We start from the raw sequence: 18,529 nt of genomic DNA, 5'->3' as shown, positions 1-18,529 counted from the left end.
GTAAAAAAATAAAAATACTTATCTTCAAATGATCTCTGCGATTTTCCTGTCGGACTTCCAATTCCTGTCGGCCTGGCACTTTTAAAAGATTGGTCTACTGCCAAATTAAGGCTCTTATGGTTTTCGACTGAAACGCTATTCTGAAACACTTTTCACTGCCTGACTGACGCATATTAAATTTTCGGTGTCCTGAACTAAACAAAACCATTTTTGTATAATTCCTATAATGAAGAATTTTGCGACTGGGAATATGTGATTCACCCATTCCTATAATTCCATGAAAATGTGATTTCCAATTTCTTTTGCAAATATAATAGTCTCGATCGACTGTTACTGCAGTTGTTTTACGCTGGTGCATATGAATCTTTTCCCTGTTACTTATCTTAATTTTAAGCAATACAAAGCTAGTTTTAATATCATGGACTAGTGTTCCTCCAGTTCACTTTGGGTAATGTTCTTTTCCAGTTCTATACGTTACAGTGACATGACAACACAAATTCCCTTATTTCTTTGTATCGTCCTATGATCTGCTTTATCAAATTCTTTCCGCTCAGACGGGTTTCATTAGCAATCTTTTGTTTTACTCACCCATGACTCGCGTAATCAAAATTCTTTTCAGCCAAACAGATTTCTATTTAAATTCTAATTCATATATGATCGTGATCTGCGTAATCAATGTTCTTCGTGGTCCAACAGGTTTTTGTGTAAAGACAAGCTTGGCGAAGCTGGATTCGGAGAGGACTCAGCCGTGGGAACAAGCAACGGAGACCGCTCGGCGAGTTTGTTTCCCGTCGCTGAGCTGCTGAGAGAGGAGCGCCAAATATTTTCTGTCATTTATAATGGAAAAGATGAGGATGGTACCGACTAGGATGAACAGTGGCGTTGAATATTTTTAAAGCTTTTCGTTTAAATTTCAACAATGTCATCGTACCTGGATAACTAGACTTAGTAAGAATTGCTGTGCCTCAACTGCATTCCAGATTTGTATCGAGCAATTCAATTCATACCGTTGCTTATCTTTTGCACTTTCCATTACATAATGTTAACATTTGATATGTATGTAACTTAAAGACATTTGATGTACTGCCTACGTTAATAAATGAGTCATAATCTTTCATAAAGCCCTCTGATTTACTTATAACTGGCTCCTCATCCTATGCAAGAAGTAAGAAAATAATTGGAGGACGTAAAGAAATAAATAAAAAGAAACGAAAAGCTAAAATCCTTTGCAAGATTTTTCCCACTGAAGCATGCAATCAGATATTCCAATGGTCATTCATTTTGTTGAAGAGCAAAATTATATTGAAAATAGCAAGCAGAAATGATGATGCATTTCTTACATGAATTTCTGAGCTCTGGACCCAGATGTAGGCAGTACCAACTTGGCCAGCTGGACCTAGTGCTCGCTAAGGGATGATGATGATGATGATGATGATGATGATGATGATGATGATTAGCCATTAGCCAAGCTGCAACCCTGGGAAAGCAGAATGATACATGGCCAAAGACTCTAATAAGCAAAGCACCCCAGAAGGAGAAAGAAAAGAGAAGTATAGGTTGCAGTATGTGAGAGAAATAAAACAAAAATAAATATACACAAATAACTTTGAAAAAGTATTTGAGCCAGTATGAACTTCTGATGCTTCAACGATTCAACGATGTAACTGAAAAGGTTATTACACAATAAAGTCCTACAAATCTGGTGGTGCGAAGTTCGATTCTCGGCTCTGCCAACGCGGAATCAGAGGAATTTATTTCTGGTGATAGAAATTCATTTCTCGATATAATGTGGTTCGAATTCCACAATAAACTGTAGGCCCCGTTGCTAGGTAACCAATTGGTTCCTAGCCACGTAAAAACCTCTAATCCTTCGGGCCAGCCCTAGGAGAGCTGTTAATCAGCTCAGTGGTCTGGTAAAACTAAGAAATATTTAACACAATAAAGTAACAATCCGAAAAAAATTGTAGAAAACCTTACTCTCATGAACTGCTCGGCCCCCATCACCCCCTCAAAAAAAACAAAAAAAAAAAAACTTAAAATTAACAAATTAACAGAATAATACCTTGTACTATGCGGTGGATGGTATAATCTGAGAGGATCTGAATTTGCAAAGGTAGATTAAAATGATGAAAAATATCATAAATTTGAGCTAATCAAATAACAATGGTGGAAATTAATACTGATACCTAAAATATGAGATTCCAAGTATTCATCTGTGAACAGCCCCGATTGTGGAACTTTATGTCGTCCTATGTAACAATCTTGGATGGAACTCTAGGTGTTCTTCTCTAACTAGTCATGACAATAAAGTTCTATGTTATACGCTGTAGCCAGTCATGAATATGGAAATCTACGACTTCCTGTGTTTCTTAAGCCATTGCCCGTGGCTGTTTTCAAAAGGCGTTCGTCACATGTAACTGAAAAAAGACAAAGACATTTTAAGGAATTTTTCATAATATTCATACAGTTATCAAACGACAGTAAAAAATAGTGTATAGTTTCATGTTTAAGGATTTGATAAATTCGCTTTCAATGGTAAATAGTGTATTCGAGGGTTCAAAGTATTTAGAAAACGTTCAAAGTATTCTTATGTATAACCTTTTACAAATACTGATTTATAAACAAAAACTGGCAATGAGAAATATTATTAGTATTTCTCAACAAAATATGAAACACTCTCCCGAGGCAAGAGTAAAGAACTTGATATCGTCATGAGCTACATATATATTATTCTGTCAGTGACATATACAGGATGTTAACAAATTTAGCTCTTAGTGTTCCAGGACACTTTAAAAAAAGCAAGACTATAAAATAAGCGTAGGAATGAAATAAATATACATACATATGTATGTATGTGTCTATATACACATATGTTAATATATGAATATCTATATGTATATATATGTATATATAATATATATATGCTTAAAAAATCACAGTAGATGCACGTGACTTCATTAAATAAGCGAATGGTATTCGCTTTATTATATATATACTATATATATATATATATATATATATATATATATATATATATATATATATATATATATACACGAAATACCACGAGTTACCGGTCGGGTAATAAGTCAAAGACAGAAATCCGTGCGTAAGTTAAAGACATCATAAACCGGCAGCTGATGCTGTTATTCAAACCAGTCAAACATTGCAAATCAAAAGCCGGAGACTTCTTCAAAACGCCTCGTGGTGATTGGTTGATTATGGTTGCTAACACCTTTTGGTGAAACATCTGTATTCCAATATGTATTAACTCGATCATAACACCTCATGATTAATATAGGTACGCTTGCAGAAATGTCGGCATTTAAATACTTTTTATTTTGAGCATGTAATTAGAGTTTGAAGGATAATGGGCTGCTTTAGCATTACATAATTAACAGAAGAATGCGTGATAGCTGCAAGGAATATAACGCATATCTAATCTACTTTGGCTCTAGCTTAATACTAATTTCTAAATTTTGGCTCTAACTTAATACTAATTTCTTAGAAACTCGAACTTTGTCAAATCAATCGGTTCATGATGATATATTCTGATCTGTGAAGGTCAGCAGAAGTAAGAAAATTAAATTTCATTCCGTTGGCTCTACAACAAATTCTCTTCTAAAAGTTTTGACATAGAATATTTTTCATTTAAAGCTCTGAGTGCGAAGGTATAGTTTCCCAAGACTGCTCCCAAAGCCCAAGATCCCAAAAATAACCCTTATAGGTTCTGCTTCTATAATTTTCAAGTCTAAGACCAACCTACCATAGTCGAGTAACTTCAGGGTATATAATTAACTGCTTTTCATGGAGAGACACAAGGGATGCCTCAGTGAACGGATCAAAAAATTACATTTTCGATTATTTCGAATAAAACAGGCCATTCATCACCACAGAAGAATAAGCATTTTATTTCTATCTTTTGTGAAATAATTAGAATAAAGATATCCTGATATTTGAAGAAAAAGTAACTTCATCAATAAGCAGGCGAAAATCATCGGCAGAAACATCAATGTAAATATTAGACGAAATTCATTGGTTAAAATAAATGTGAATATTCTGATAAGATGCAGCCACCAAAAATGACCTTTATTTCTTAGTCTTAAGAACTGTGCTTCTTCTTCTTGAATTAATGAGCACCATTTGCTCTTAATGCAACTGTCATATTTCTGCATGTGGCCAATGAGTGCGCCTATTAGAGGCCCTAACTTTATTCTCTTTGATTCAGATTAATTAATTAGTCATAACAATCTGGGTGTAATCACGCATTAAACTAATAATGCCGACGCTCGCATTTGTGGCTAATTATTCGGCTAATTATGTCGATGCTGCTATTATCTTTTTTTTTTATATAATTGTTGTTGTTGGACGACTTTTTATCTCCAACAGAGGCTTTGCAATTGCATGAAATTGTTGCTGGCACAGATCCAGTTCGCTTTGCTCCCATTTTAGCGCTTTTAATGTTAATTTTATTGTTTTTTTTTTGTCTTCATAGCAACAAATGTATTTTAAGGACCAGCTGAGATGTACATACTTCCTCCTTCAAAACACACACACGCACACACACACACACACACACACACACACACATATATATATATGTATATATATATATATATGATATATATATATATATATGTATATGTATGCGTGTGTGTATGTGTGTGTGTGTGTTGAAGGAGGAAGTATGTACATCTCAGCTGGTCCTTAAAATACATTTGTTGCAACGTTTCAGAACACAAAAGTTTCATTTTCAAGCTATGAAGACAAAAAAAAACAATAAATTTAACATTAAAAGCGCTAAAATACAAATACAAGACATAATACATAATAAATAGCAAAATTAAAACTAGCTGCAGCATTAAGAGAGAAAGGAGGGACGGAAGTCAGAAAGAATAAACCAGAAATGAGAAAAGGCAACAGCACACCCAAGGTAAAGAGTTGTCGAGGAAGACCGCTTGTTCCTTTCTCTCTAGTTTTAATGTTGATCTTTATAATATATTATGTCTTGTATTTGCATTTTAAAAGCGCTTTTAATGTTAATCTTATTGTTTTTTGTCTTCCTCCTTCAAGTCTTCTATTGCTCGAGTTATTAATAACCGCCATATCTTTGAACGGTATACATATCTATAATCTAAATCTATATCTATATCTATAATTCTAGCTATATATATATCTATATCTATATAAATCTTATTAATATATCTAATTCTCTATATTCATATCTAATATATATATCTATATTATAAATCTATATCGTATATATATATCATATATATATATATATCTATATCTATATATCTATATATCTATATATTTATAGATAGATGGATAGATAGATAAAATATATTAGATAGATTTAAAGATATATAGATAGATAAAGATATATAGATAGATATAGAAATATAGATAGATGTATAACTGAATCACGAACGTTTGGAACGTGATAAATCCATACATAAAGATATAAGCCACGAGGGAAACTCCGTTGCTTATCCTTCCTTCGTGGCTTATACCTTTATATATACATAGATATATCGATATAGATATATAGATATAGATAGAGATATATATATGTAAATAATTATATATATGTAGCTATTTTCCATAGGTTGTAAGTCAAAGAAGTAATGCAAAGCGTTAAAAGGAAAATCTATAATGTATGAACTACGAGAAATAATTTTGATACGAGCATTTTTCATACTAGAATTCTTAAGAATTCGTAGAATATGAAAACATGAGGCGTTTGTTATAATGAAAAGAGAGGCATACATAAAGTCATAAAGACGTTTGAGACTTATAGGTATAATGGAGCCGACTCTCTTTGAAGGAAAAAGGGAACTGAAAAGCAAAAGACTTTGGATGGAAATGATGAAGAAACCAGGGAATAATCAGTGGTATAAAGCCCACTGTATAGTTTATGACACCGAGGCTTTGGTACAGAGATGGACGGAACAGTACATTTTACCAAAGGTGAAATTTCCGGCTGCTAAAGAGCATGGAGCAATCCACAGCAAACCGAGTATGGCCCAGTTCCTGATACAGAGGTTAGAAAAGTTCATGGTGGAGACGCCATGTCTGTTTACATCAGAGTTTATCGCTTACTCGAGGAGTAAGCCTACAAACTACTTTGTTGCTGTTGTTGTGGGGTAGGAAAGGTCTATGAAAGAGCATAAAAAGGTCTCAAAAGATGTTTCGCGTTGAGTTAAAGATATAGGAATTTTAGGATAAGATATTCAAGATTTATCTATTAGAATGAAAATGTAAAAATAAATAATGTGCATGTTGAACAGTATAGAAAAATAATTTCTAATAAAATATAGCTTATTTTAATTTTGGTTGGTGAAACAAGGATCTATTTAACTATAGGTTTTAGCACGTTTTAATTTGCGTTGAAAGTTAGGAATATAGTGTTTACAACTTAAGCGTGATGAGAAAATCTTGCAAGTTTCCCGAGTAAGCTGGAGGTCGGATCACGCTTTGTTTATATAAAATATGCTTGCGTACAGCACTGTATTGCAAGCAGGTGTCCCGCATTTCTCAAGACCATTGCTATATATCTATCGCTAAGTTTACTTGTGCTCACCTATAAAAACAAACACACATGCATACGCGTACGAGCAGAAAGAATGATGTGACAGAGAGAGAGAGAGAGAGAGAGAGAGAGAGAGAGAGAGAGAGAGAGAGAGAGAGGAAGTAAAAGAATGAGCACACCTCATGTATACCTTATTTTACATAATACAAAAGAACATCCGTGTTGTGTATCCAGTTCACACCGATTATCATGCCATTCATGAATGAGATGTGCTCATGATATGATGCAAAACAATGATGCTTTTGTGAAATAAACGATTTAAAAATAGGTTGCTGGGTCTGAAGAGCTCAGTAGTTGGCTAGTGTCTGTATACAGTAGACCATCGTAAAGCTGACAAGAACAGTGGAAGACATTTTTTGACCGTCTGTGGGGGCATTCCTTCCCTGGGTCGCCCAGTTCTGGGTCCTCCAGTGTCAAATCCTCCTAGGACGTTTTGCAAGCTAATAGGAGTGGTTCAGTTTTACTAGGAATATCGGTTACTGCAGGAATCTAGCCTTTGAGAAGTAAGTCACTCGACTGTTTTTACATAGTTTTCTTCATCTCGGAGAGTGGATACAAGCGTAATAGGATAGTACTAAAATTTCTTATAAACAGAAAGCCAACTCATAAGTAATAATTCTAGTTATGAATAATTTGCCTGAAGAAATAACACTGGATGAATTCTAATGGTAATGTAGTTCATTGTACGTATATTTTGCATTCTACTAAAAATGTAGCAGAATCATTTTTTTGTCTTTTGTTTTTTGTAGTTGTTATTATTCTTTAGATTTGGAGATATTTCTCACCACTTCTAAATGCTTCTTTAACCTTGGTTGTCAGAGCCAGGTAGGGAGAATTATGCTTTGCTTAATGCGAGGTTTATACGCGAGTTCATTCTTTGATACTGAATTTTCAATGCCTGGCTTTGGTGTGGATTCCTATCACTTCAGGATTACGGTGCACACTACAGAAGATAGCACTAAAGGCTGCTTATTCACTGATTATTTAATGCACGTTTTGTAGATGAAAGGAGACGATGCTCAAGCCAGTCATTTTACGTATAATGGATACGCGCAGTCCCAGTGATGGCAGGCGGAAGTCGTATGGTGACCCGGTCCTTCAGCGAGGGCGTTGCCAGTCTAGGGGGTTTTTAACCCTTGTAACATGACTAAATGTTAGTTGTACTTGAAAACTACCTCTGCTTAGGTTAGTGACATCCACGCAGAAGGGCCGAATTATAGTGTATTCCTTAGCCTTCCCATGTAAAGGGTGATTGAAAAATAACTCCCTAATTTAAAACCCTTGTGAGTTATTTCTTAACAATAATCTTACAAGAAATGACTGAGAAGAAAGATTATAGCAAGGAAATTTATTTAAAATTCGATTTGAGCGGGATGGAAGACAACTTCTCGTATTTGCCCTTCTGGTTCTTCCAAAGTCTTTGGTTTGGTAGAGTACCTTGCTCCTTTAACCAGCCCCAATGAAAAAAGTCGCAGGGTGCAAAGTCAGGGCTTCATGGCTGGCTACTCATGTGGACAACGACGACCCATCCATCTCCCCGGGAAGTGGGCATTCAGCCATTCACGAACAACAATGCCGAAAGGTACCTCACCATGCTGCAAGATAAAATCTGGCCACTTATCAGTACTTGGGTGAACACTGCAAGATGGTGCGCCTCCATATTATGCTATTATTGCTTGTGAATGGCTGCATGCCCACTTCCGTGGTCCGCCTGAGTGGCCAGCTTGATTCCCTCACTTAAGACCCTGCGACTTTTTTTCTTTGGGGCTGATTAAAGGAGCAAGCTACGACTTTGGAAGAACTTGAAGGGCGAATTCGAGAAGTTGTGTCTTGTCTTCCATCTCACAGAGTTCCTGGTGAAATCAGTCGATGCCGTTTCCCGGGCTGCTTGAGAAGGTGGTGGCGAATGCTGGCGCCCAAATCGAATTTGAAATAAAATCTTATCCTATACGCTTCCTTCTCATATTGATTTCTTGTAAAAATTATAGCTAAGAAATAAATGAAAAGAGCTTTAAAATAGGGGGTTACTTTTCAATCACCCTGTACTATATGGGTGTCATGCACGTAAGGAATGATTCAAACCAGACCCTAGCCATATGCAGCCCTTAAACTGACTTTTACAATAAGATTAAACGCACAGAAAATTCGATGCTTCTCATGGGAGAAATCTAAGTGCCACACATGGGAGAAATCTAAATGTCAATAGCAAAAGCCCTTTCAGTCTCGCGAATTGTCGTGCTTGAACACCAGTACATATACTTTTCCATCCCTTAAGTCCAGCTACTTAACCTATGGTGTATGACACCATCCTGCATCAGACCTGTGTCTCAGGTCACCATCATGCAACACAAAATTGCCTCCATCCTTAGACTTTCGATAAAGAATTGAATCTTGAGTATATTGCAATAATCAAATATGAATTAATTCTGGCAGAAGGAAATTCCCATAATGTATTTAGACCACAAGATCATTGGGGCAAAACAAATTTTACCACCATAAGATTTTGCGATGACCATAGAGGACACCAGACGTAAAATCAACAATTGACTATTGATCACCCAGCAAGTGTTGCTGAGTCCTTCTACTCCTACCCAACAAATTTTAGACTCAAGGAAGAGATAGAGAAGACAGCAATTACTGGAAACGGACCAGACGACAAAGGATCAATTACTGGAGCGACTAGCCAATTCAGGGATCTTCAAGGACTGGAGCAAGTAATGAGCTGGAAGCATCATAGGAATATGATACCACAAAATAGAAAGGAAACACTAAGAGTAACCAGAAATACAAAGATGATTAGTTCACTCTGAAATGACTCCAAGCTCGAAAGAGGCTGTGCCTTCTAAGCAGTCATTAAAACACCTTCCAGTGAGCAGAGATATCGGCAAAATAGACACAGAGGTCCCCTAAACCACGACTTGGGAATGAAAACAATAATATACACAAGAGATGCGCTGATTCCGATCCAAGAAGAAAAAGTAGGCCAAAGATACATCATGTACAAAAAAATAACATTATAAGTATTAGGGTCTCATAGTAACCATAAACAATTAGAAACAAACTAATGTGGAAATAAACAACTACTGTCCAGACATCTTCCAATTAAATGAAGCTCAAAAGGGCCACAACAACCGTTGATATTAAAAGGCTACAGAGCCAGAGGCGACAGGGATTCAGATGTTGATGGAGTTCATAATGGCAGGTCTAGGAAGTAAAAGTTTTAATGGAATAATGGCACTGAAATACTACCCATTCTAATACGGGAAATTAAGAAGATTTTCATTATAAACCCTAAAACGCCTGGTAGTTCAAGTCTCCATAATAACACAGATACAAAAAAAGAGGCTGAAAGTTAATCAGTAACTCTACTATGCAGTTACAGACCTAGAGAAAGTAGATAACCCCCAATAACAACTTCTCATAGCTGGAGGTTATGCAGACAATACAGTCAGTACCTTCCAGAACATCATATATATATATATATATATATATATATATATATATATATATATATATATATATATATATATTGTGAGTATATATACTATGAGCCAACTGCCTGCTAAAAATTCTTTAATTTCTAGCTTTCTTTTACAATTCTTCTCATACATACTTATATCTGTAGAATATAGACGTTGCCAATAAAACATCGCTCATTTGTTTCAGATTCACTGCTGGAATATGGCATTCATGAAGATTTTGTTAATTTTCCTCCCTCTTCTCCACAGTAAGTACCGTTAACAAAGTTCTTTAGTCTAATCAGAGGTAGACGAGTTATTATTATAGAATATGCAAAAGCTCCAAGCAATTCCGGGAAGTACTAAAATACAAATGTTCATATGATTCGAAAGTTATTAAATCACTTAACGATCTGTTGAATTGAAAGGGAATACAAACACTAATGAACATTTTTGTGAAATCTGCGTGCTTCGTGAAGGCCTAAAATGTCTAATTTATGAAATGCTGTAATATCTAAAATAAAAAACACGCCTAATCATTTATATGTGTTTATTTTTCAGTTGGAATTTGTAAGCCATTCGACGAGGATGCTGATGATTCAGGTTAGTAAACTGGGAATTACAATATGAAGTTTATGAACGACTCAAGCACGCATAAAAAAAGGAAATTTGTCAATCATACAGAATATCAATTCCGTCATAGTGCTTGATTTCAGGAATTGCTCATCATTTATTTATGAATTTTCATTTTCCAAATGTTAAATGGTAACGCAGACTACATTATACACACAGTTTCCTTTTACTGTTTAATTTCTGATACTTTTGATGAAATATGAGAGAGATACTGTACAGAGTAGTTGCACGCACCTACATTTATATATATGTTTATATATATATATATATATATATATATATATATATATATATATATATATATATATTATATACATAATGTGTGTGTGTGTGTGTGTGTGTGTGTGTGTAATCTTACGAGTTCATATGTCATACGAGTAGGTATAAACAGCTGAGGATATGATCTTTGGATCGCTTTTGTTGTTCTCAATATAATTGAATTTGATGATTCCGGAATGTACTCAATAACCGCATAGTTATTCTTTCCCATGAATTAGTACTTGACGCCATCTCACCTTCCCCTTGCAGGAGCATGGGACTGGCTAGGTCCAGATTATGGATCAGAAAACGGAAACAACAACAATGACAATGACATCAATAACATCTGGGGGGAGGACACGTGGTCTCCCGGCGTGAGTACCAATGGCCCGGAGGATTACAGCGACAATAACAACTGGTGGAGTAATATCTTCAGCAGTGACTGGTGGACCAGCGACGGGAATACTGACTGGTTCAGCGGGAACAGCGACGACGACTGGTCGAATGGAAATCAGCAGAACGGGAACAGCAACAGCAGTAACAACGATTGGTGGAGCAGCAGTAACAGCGATTGGTGGCATATACCCAACAACTTCACCCAGTGGAACAACTCTGGGGATTCATGGTGGAGTAATATTAGCACCATAGAGAATGGTAACGACACCATTAGCTGGAGTGTTAACATCTTGGGGCTGTGGCCTGAGGATATCAATGGCACTACGGTAAATCAGACGAACGCGAACCCAGCGGGAAACTACATCAACATAACAAGCCCGGCAACTCCCTGGACTCTGGCAAATGCCACATCAACGCCCTCTTCAGTAGGATCAAATACCACAGCATCAGCTGGATCGAGTAACATGACACTTATTGACAAATCCCTCGCGATGTCAAGAACGACCACCGCACCAGGAACAAATACCACAACCCCTTCCATTGCTACGTTCACCACAGGTTCAAATGCTACAAATGTTTCCACCACTACAGTGGCATCATCATCTACAGTATCAAACGCCACAACAACAGTCAGTGGAACTTCCAGTACAACAGCAAAAGCTACCGCAGGAAAATGAATTACCAAGGCACCATAAACACCATGGCACAAACACCATCAGCAGAAAGATAAGAAGTATTAAGAAGATGGTTGTTTTGGTATGACAATAAAGCAAGACACCCTATCACTTTCATAGTTTTATCAGTACACAATCTTATACAAAGTTAAATATTTAAAATGTGCTTAGCAAAAAAAAAATAAAAAAAAAATAAAAAAGACACTAACAAGACTGGAAAATGTTGACATAATTTTCTCGTTCAAATGCTATTAATTCTAAAAGCTGGATGACTTACTCGTCAGCTTTCTGTTTCATCAGGGCATAAATATTACATTATTTTTAAAAAGTAATACATAGCTACTTTCATTTTGATTTTTTTCACATTTTGAGTAACAGAATGACCTCCATTAGTGGCCTGTATCATAGGGTATTGTTAGTTGTTTTTCGTTAATCATTTAATAATAAAAACATTTCATTTTCAAAAAGAATATGGAAATAAATTTGAAGAATGCATTTTCATCTTTTTAACCTTCAATTAACATTAATAAATGGGGTTTGCCCAGTACCATGGCCAATACAAATATTTACAATTTACGCATGGAATGTGATTCTCATTTTCATAGTTATCAATATATAATATAAATATATATATATATATATATATATATATATATATATATATATATATATATATATATATATATATATATATATATATATATATATATATATATATATATATATATATATAAAGGTCTAGGTTCACAGGATTTGATTTGCAAGAAGGATAAGGGTTACTGCGAAAATGAAAATAATTGTTACATATACGAGTATACAGAACTAGCTCCGCTCTCTAATGCAAGAAGGTCTCGTAAAAAGTTGCATACTCGACTGTTTACTGATTTTATTAGACATTTATAATATCAATCCTTCGAACTTCCTCTCTTTACAGAGATGTTTTGCCATCATTTTAGAAGAGAAGTCTATTAACACATTTTTTAAGCGGAATCGAATTGTTCACCTTCCATCCCCGTTGAAGTTTTGACAAAATTGTTATCAAAGATTAACATTGCAGTGAAATCCACACGTAAAAAAATGTCAGAATGTGAAGCCCTTGTCAAATGTCCGGCAGTACATACGCATATCAAAATAGAAAAGAAAATTTGGTGTGCCAATATCCCTGTATACGTCTTGGACTTTATAAGAACAAGTTCAGAACGACGCAGACTTTGGCTCCTTATGGATGGGTGACCGCCAAGGAACCCCAAACGCTCTCGGCACATATGCCCGTTTAGCATTCACTGGGAAGAGCATAAGGCTAGCAACCACATTTTGATGTGTAATTGCTTTGAAACAGAAGGTTAACACCATTTGAGTCCTATCACACTGAAAGGGAGGGTATATATATATATATATATATAGCTATATATATATATATATATATATATATATATATATATAAAGTGTTTAATTAGCGTATCATTGTAAGTTCTAAAGAACTAAAGTGGCAACGAAAATAAATGTACCAGAGGATTTCCCCATTTTTAGATGCCTGGATTGGGAATTGAATTCCGAATTCCTCAGGAAATCTCCGTTTAGTTTTAATCTATGAACAAATCAAACTAAACGACGGCGTCTATTTGTTTTTCCTCTCTGCTAAGCTGTCTCAAAGATACAGAAAAGAATGGATGTTGGTCGAATTTGTCTCTGGCGCTTCCTCACCTCTCGACGAACTTTTTTTTGTTTTTTTGCCTTTCTCTGTATTCTAAATGAGTTTCAAAGGTATACCCAAAACACAGGTATATTTCAATATTTATATGTGTAAAATGTTGGTTTCAAGAACTGTTTATGCAGACAAAAATTTCACCGCAAAAGCTAATGTTTAGAGAGATTTCGTGCACGAGAGTTTTGCAAAATTTCATCTTTACTAAGCTCGAGCTTCGTCTCAGTAACTATTTTTGCCAACATTACCAACTGACGAACTCATTTTTGTAATAATACTTTGAGCACTTTCTCTAAAGGATGTTCTTAAATTGCTGAAAGTAATTGTAATACACAACGATAGAACATAAAAAAATAGTTAACATCTACAGAGGCAATAGAAATCTTTAGGAATTAATCAGGTGAACGCGCTGTGATTAAATTAAAGAACGTAAAATCTATGGGCATGAAATACTTCTTTTTGTTGTTATTGTATAAAATAATTCCTTCATTATATCATGAGAGTAAGTCTGTAGTGTTTCAAACATTTTCATTACGATTATATGATGACATTATTCGATAATTTCATGGTCAGAGTAAGTTTGAGATAATCCAAGACTTCCATCATTGGAGCAAGTGTGAAGAGATAAAATTATTGTATTTTTAAAGAAAGTAGGAGGTTATTCAATCATTTCATAATTACAGTATATCCCAAATTATCATTTCATTTCATTACTTGAGTAATTCTTGTTCTTCATTACTAAAGGAGGCTTAAAATTAAGTAACCTATTACTAGTGGAGGTCTGAGATAATTCAATAATTTCATAACATGCTTAGATCTAAAATAATGAACTCATTCCGTTGGTACAATAGGTCTGAAAGAATTTTGAACTCTTGGAGTAAGACAGCCGGGAACAATTCAGTACAATCATGTTAGAGTGGATCTGAAAATATTCAGTTAATTATTACATTGTGTATAAAATTATTAATTTCTTTATTAATTACTTGGGAAAATTATACGGATCAGGGAAGTCCTAAACCTCTTTTTCAGCTACTAATTGCAAGGAGCAACGAGGTAGGTACTTAGTACCCACATCTATTCCAGGACTAACTAATACAAAAAAAAAAAAGGAAAATTGAAGGATTAAACTATATGAACGGTGCCTACTCCTGAAATTAAGCTGTACACCCGCATATTAGACTAAGGAACACCGCAGAAGTGAAGAGACAAAGACGATGGAAGAATATGGAATATTTTAAAGTCTAGCATATGCAGATGTATAAGTTTATGAAACTGCAAATGTAGCAGTTTTCTGACAGGGAGCAGATTCACAATTCTTCAGGTAATTTGTAAATGTTTATGTAACAATTGTGTCGATTTTTTTTTTTATCTCTAGAACCACTCTTTTAGAAGGGAAAAGGATTAGATTTTGAAAAATTTATAAATAAATATAATCTTATGTAGATATTTTTTCAACCAACTCTACAATCCTGGTATAAGTATCAGAGTTGAGTGATTATGCATCATTTATACCAAAGATCTTGTTCATTTGAACTTTATAATCAAGTTTTTTTCTCATCAATCAGTCGAAAACTTTTAGAAGAATTCCCTCAACTCTTTACATTTGTAAAGGAGTTTTCAAGATGTTGGAAACTGGAGTCTGACGAAATAAATTATTCTCACAACGTTGGTGTCGTTGTGTAAACAAACTGGATATATTGTCATTTACTTTTCCTTCCATAGAAAAGCCTTTCTCCTAGAAAAAAGATATCTAAAGAACAAGGTGTGATCCGACCTCCAGCTTACTCGGGACGCGTGCAAGATTTTCCCTTCACGCACAAGTTGTAAACATTATATTCCTAATTTTTAACATAAATTAGAACCTGTTAATAACTACAGTCGAATAGAGCCTTGTTTCATGGACGAAAATTAAAATAAATACGCTATATTTTAACATGCACATGATTTTTTTCCACTTTTATTCTAATAGGTAAAACATAAAAAAATATCCTATCCTAAAACACCTGTATCTTTAACTCAACGCGAAACACCCTTTTCAGACCATTTTAGGCTCATCCATAGACCGTTCCTAACCTCCCATACAAGAACAACATCAAGAACAAGAACAACAATAAAAAAAGTAGTTTGTAGGTTTACTCCCCGAGTAAATGAAAATCCTGACTAATTCTCTTACGTAACACTGGCAATACACTCTTGACTTCATATGGTAGTATTTATTTTCATATATAAATATCAAACGAAGTTATTTTTAGACGCAAATTCGTGCAAGATATTCTGAAATGAGTTTCTTGAATTTAGTTGCCGAACGAAAAATGTCTTTCATATTTTTACCTCGATCCTGGAATATGAAAGACGACTGGATATTCAGATAAAAAAAAAAAAAAAAAAAAAAAAAAAAAAAAAAACTCCGACAAACTTTTAAGTTTTGGCGTTTACGGAATTTTTGGAATCTCGGGAATTCTAAAGAATTCTTTTCCGTTACGACTCGAAGCTGTCTATGGCTTCAACAGGAAGTTAAGTTTTGATTTATATCTGGATAAGACGACGGGGAAAAGATTGCTGCTCGGAGATTCCTTGAGAACTCCTAAATTCTCATTTTCAAAGCACTTTTTGTTCAACATAAATCCAATTCAGTATTAGGTCGTGGGTGATGAAATACATACATACACACAAACATTATATATTATATATATATATATATATATATATATATATATATATCTATCTATCTATCTCTATCTATCTATTATATATATATATATATATATATATATATATATCTATATATCTTCTATCTATCCTATCTATCTATCGAAAAAAAAAAAAAAAAACACACACAAAAAAAAAAAAAAAAAAAAAAAAAAAAAAAAAAAAATATCTTATTTCTATCTATCTATTCTATCTATTTATATATATTAATATATATAATATAATATACTTAATCTATCATCTATCTATCTAATCAATTCTATTATAATGTTATTATATATCTAAATTATATTTAATACATATATTTTATATATACATATATCTATATATATATATATATATAGTATATCATATATATAGATATATATATATATATATATATATATATATATTATATATATATATATATATATATATATATAGTATATATATATATATATCTAGTATATATATATATATATACTATATATATATATATAAAATAGAAATATATATCTATATATATATATATATATATATATATATATATATATATATATATATATATATATATATATGTATATAAGATTGAATGTGCTGTAAAAAATATCGGCAATAATGAGACAACCTTGTTAATGTATCATTCTTGCAATATTCAAAACCATTATGTGTACTGAGTAGCCCATGTGCTAGGCCTCCAAATTTGGAGTATCGTTGACAAAGCACTGAACAGATCCTACTATGACTTTTTATTTGCATAGTAACTAAGGTGTTCAAAAGTCCCTGATGAACTTTTGCGTCACTTTGCTAAACAGCAGTTTGGTGGTCATCATTAAAGAAGGGTGCCCGTTGTTTTACTGAAACGGCCTGGTTCAGAAAATCGCCCATAACGTTTTCCTGTGTTAACCTATCAAGCTGAAAATGGGCTCAAAATGTTCCTCTTTAAATAACTGCTATTGCGTATAATATTATCTGAAGATTTGGTCACGGAAGACTGGTCACGGGACTTATCGGGAGTCCTCTGCTAATGTATACACACCAACGTGAAACTGAACACCTTTTTTCGATATGTCGATCTATTGACAATAATTAATCTTATTAATAAGTACATGTTACTTTCATATACTATGATACAATATTGTAGGATGCATTAATTGTAATTTACCTAAACAATTTTACTTATTGATGATGGCTTCAGCAAAGAAGTATTTTGTGTTATAATATGTGATATAATAAACGTAATGAAGACAGGAGTACCACAACACCAGAGGCGTGGGATAACTTCAAAAATCACGCCCACCAATGGTCTGGGCTTGATCCATTTGGTACAGTCTATGATGATGTGCAATGGGAAGATGAACCCAGCGATGTGTTCTTTTAGACACTATAAGTTGCAGTTATTCAGTCAGAGGGGACTGGAACTGGCTATGAAAAGAAAGAGAAAGGAAACTAACAAGGAAATAAATCCAGATAGCTGACATTTATTCTTTTTTTTTTCTTGTTTTTCTGCGGCAACCTTCTCAACATACTTTGCGCACTTGTGCGTAAAAATGCATGACAAGAATTTCAGCACTTGTTTTCTTATTACTTGTAGATTCACTACTTTGATCTCCTGTACCGCAAAGCAAATATCGCACAATCTCGATTGATGTTATTTGGAAAGAGGTAATTCACAAAAGTACCATAGTTATTCTTTTATATTCTTCTTGGGGAGACTGCACCTTTAACTCAGACTAACACCAACCATAATTTTTTCATTATGTGCACATATATATATATGTATAACTGAATCACGAAAGTTAGGAACGTGATAAATCCATAAATAAAGATATATGCCATGAAGGAAAAATAAACGAAGGAGGATCTGCGAGACCTTTCGAAGTTAAACGTCCTTTACTGAGCAGAAACTGACATAAATGTGGCAAAAAGACAATACAAGAAGATTCGTATAACTGACAGATAGGGATTATAAAGAGATTAGTACTTAGGTACTAATCTCTTTATATATCCCTATCTGTCAGTTATACGAATCTTCTTGTATTGTCTTTTTGCCGCATTTATGTCAGTTTCTACTCAGTAAAGGACGTTTAACGTCGAAAGGTCTCGCAGATCCTCCTTCGTT

General features: G+C 34.1%; 2 protein-coding genes across 4 annotated transcripts in view; both read left to right on the top strand.

Annotated features, from left to right (window-relative positions):
* The window catches only part of LOC135215513 (uncharacterized), a 32,155-nt gene extending 31,040 nt beyond the window's left edge, over window positions 1-1,115 (top strand). For all 3 annotated transcript variants that reach the window (XM_064250322.1, XM_064250321.1, XM_064250323.1), the window contains exon 5: window positions 697-1,115. In XM_064250322.1, the coding sequence (XP_064106392.1) occupies window positions 697-868 (172 nt within the window). In that variant the 3' untranslated portion in view covers window positions 869-1,115. The remainder of the gene's footprint in view (window positions 1-696) is intronic.
* A 5,759-nt stretch (window positions 1,116-6,874) lies between these two features.
* On the top strand, window positions 6,875-12,509 carry LOC135215512 (bifunctional endo-1,4-beta-xylanase XylA-like). Its single transcript, XM_064250320.1, has 4 exons — window positions 6,875-7,098; window positions 10,262-10,322; window positions 10,615-10,656; window positions 11,215-12,509. The coding sequence occupies exons 2-4, from the start codon at window positions 10,277-10,279 to the stop codon at window positions 12,015-12,017; spliced, it is 891 nt and encodes a 296-aa protein (XP_064106390.1). The 5' UTR covers window positions 6,875-7,098; window positions 10,262-10,276; the 3' UTR covers window positions 12,018-12,509.
* Window positions 12,510-18,529: the final 6,020 nt, after the last annotated feature.

This window comes from Macrobrachium nipponense, chromosome 5, assembly GCF_015104395.2.
Source record: "Macrobrachium nipponense isolate FS-2020 chromosome 5, ASM1510439v2, whole genome shotgun sequence".
NCBI lineage: Eukaryota > Metazoa > Arthropoda > Malacostraca > Decapoda > Palaemonidae > Macrobrachium > Macrobrachium nipponense.
The sequence above is the reverse complement of the archived record's forward strand: the minus strand, read 5'-3'. Positions and strand labels throughout refer to the sequence as shown.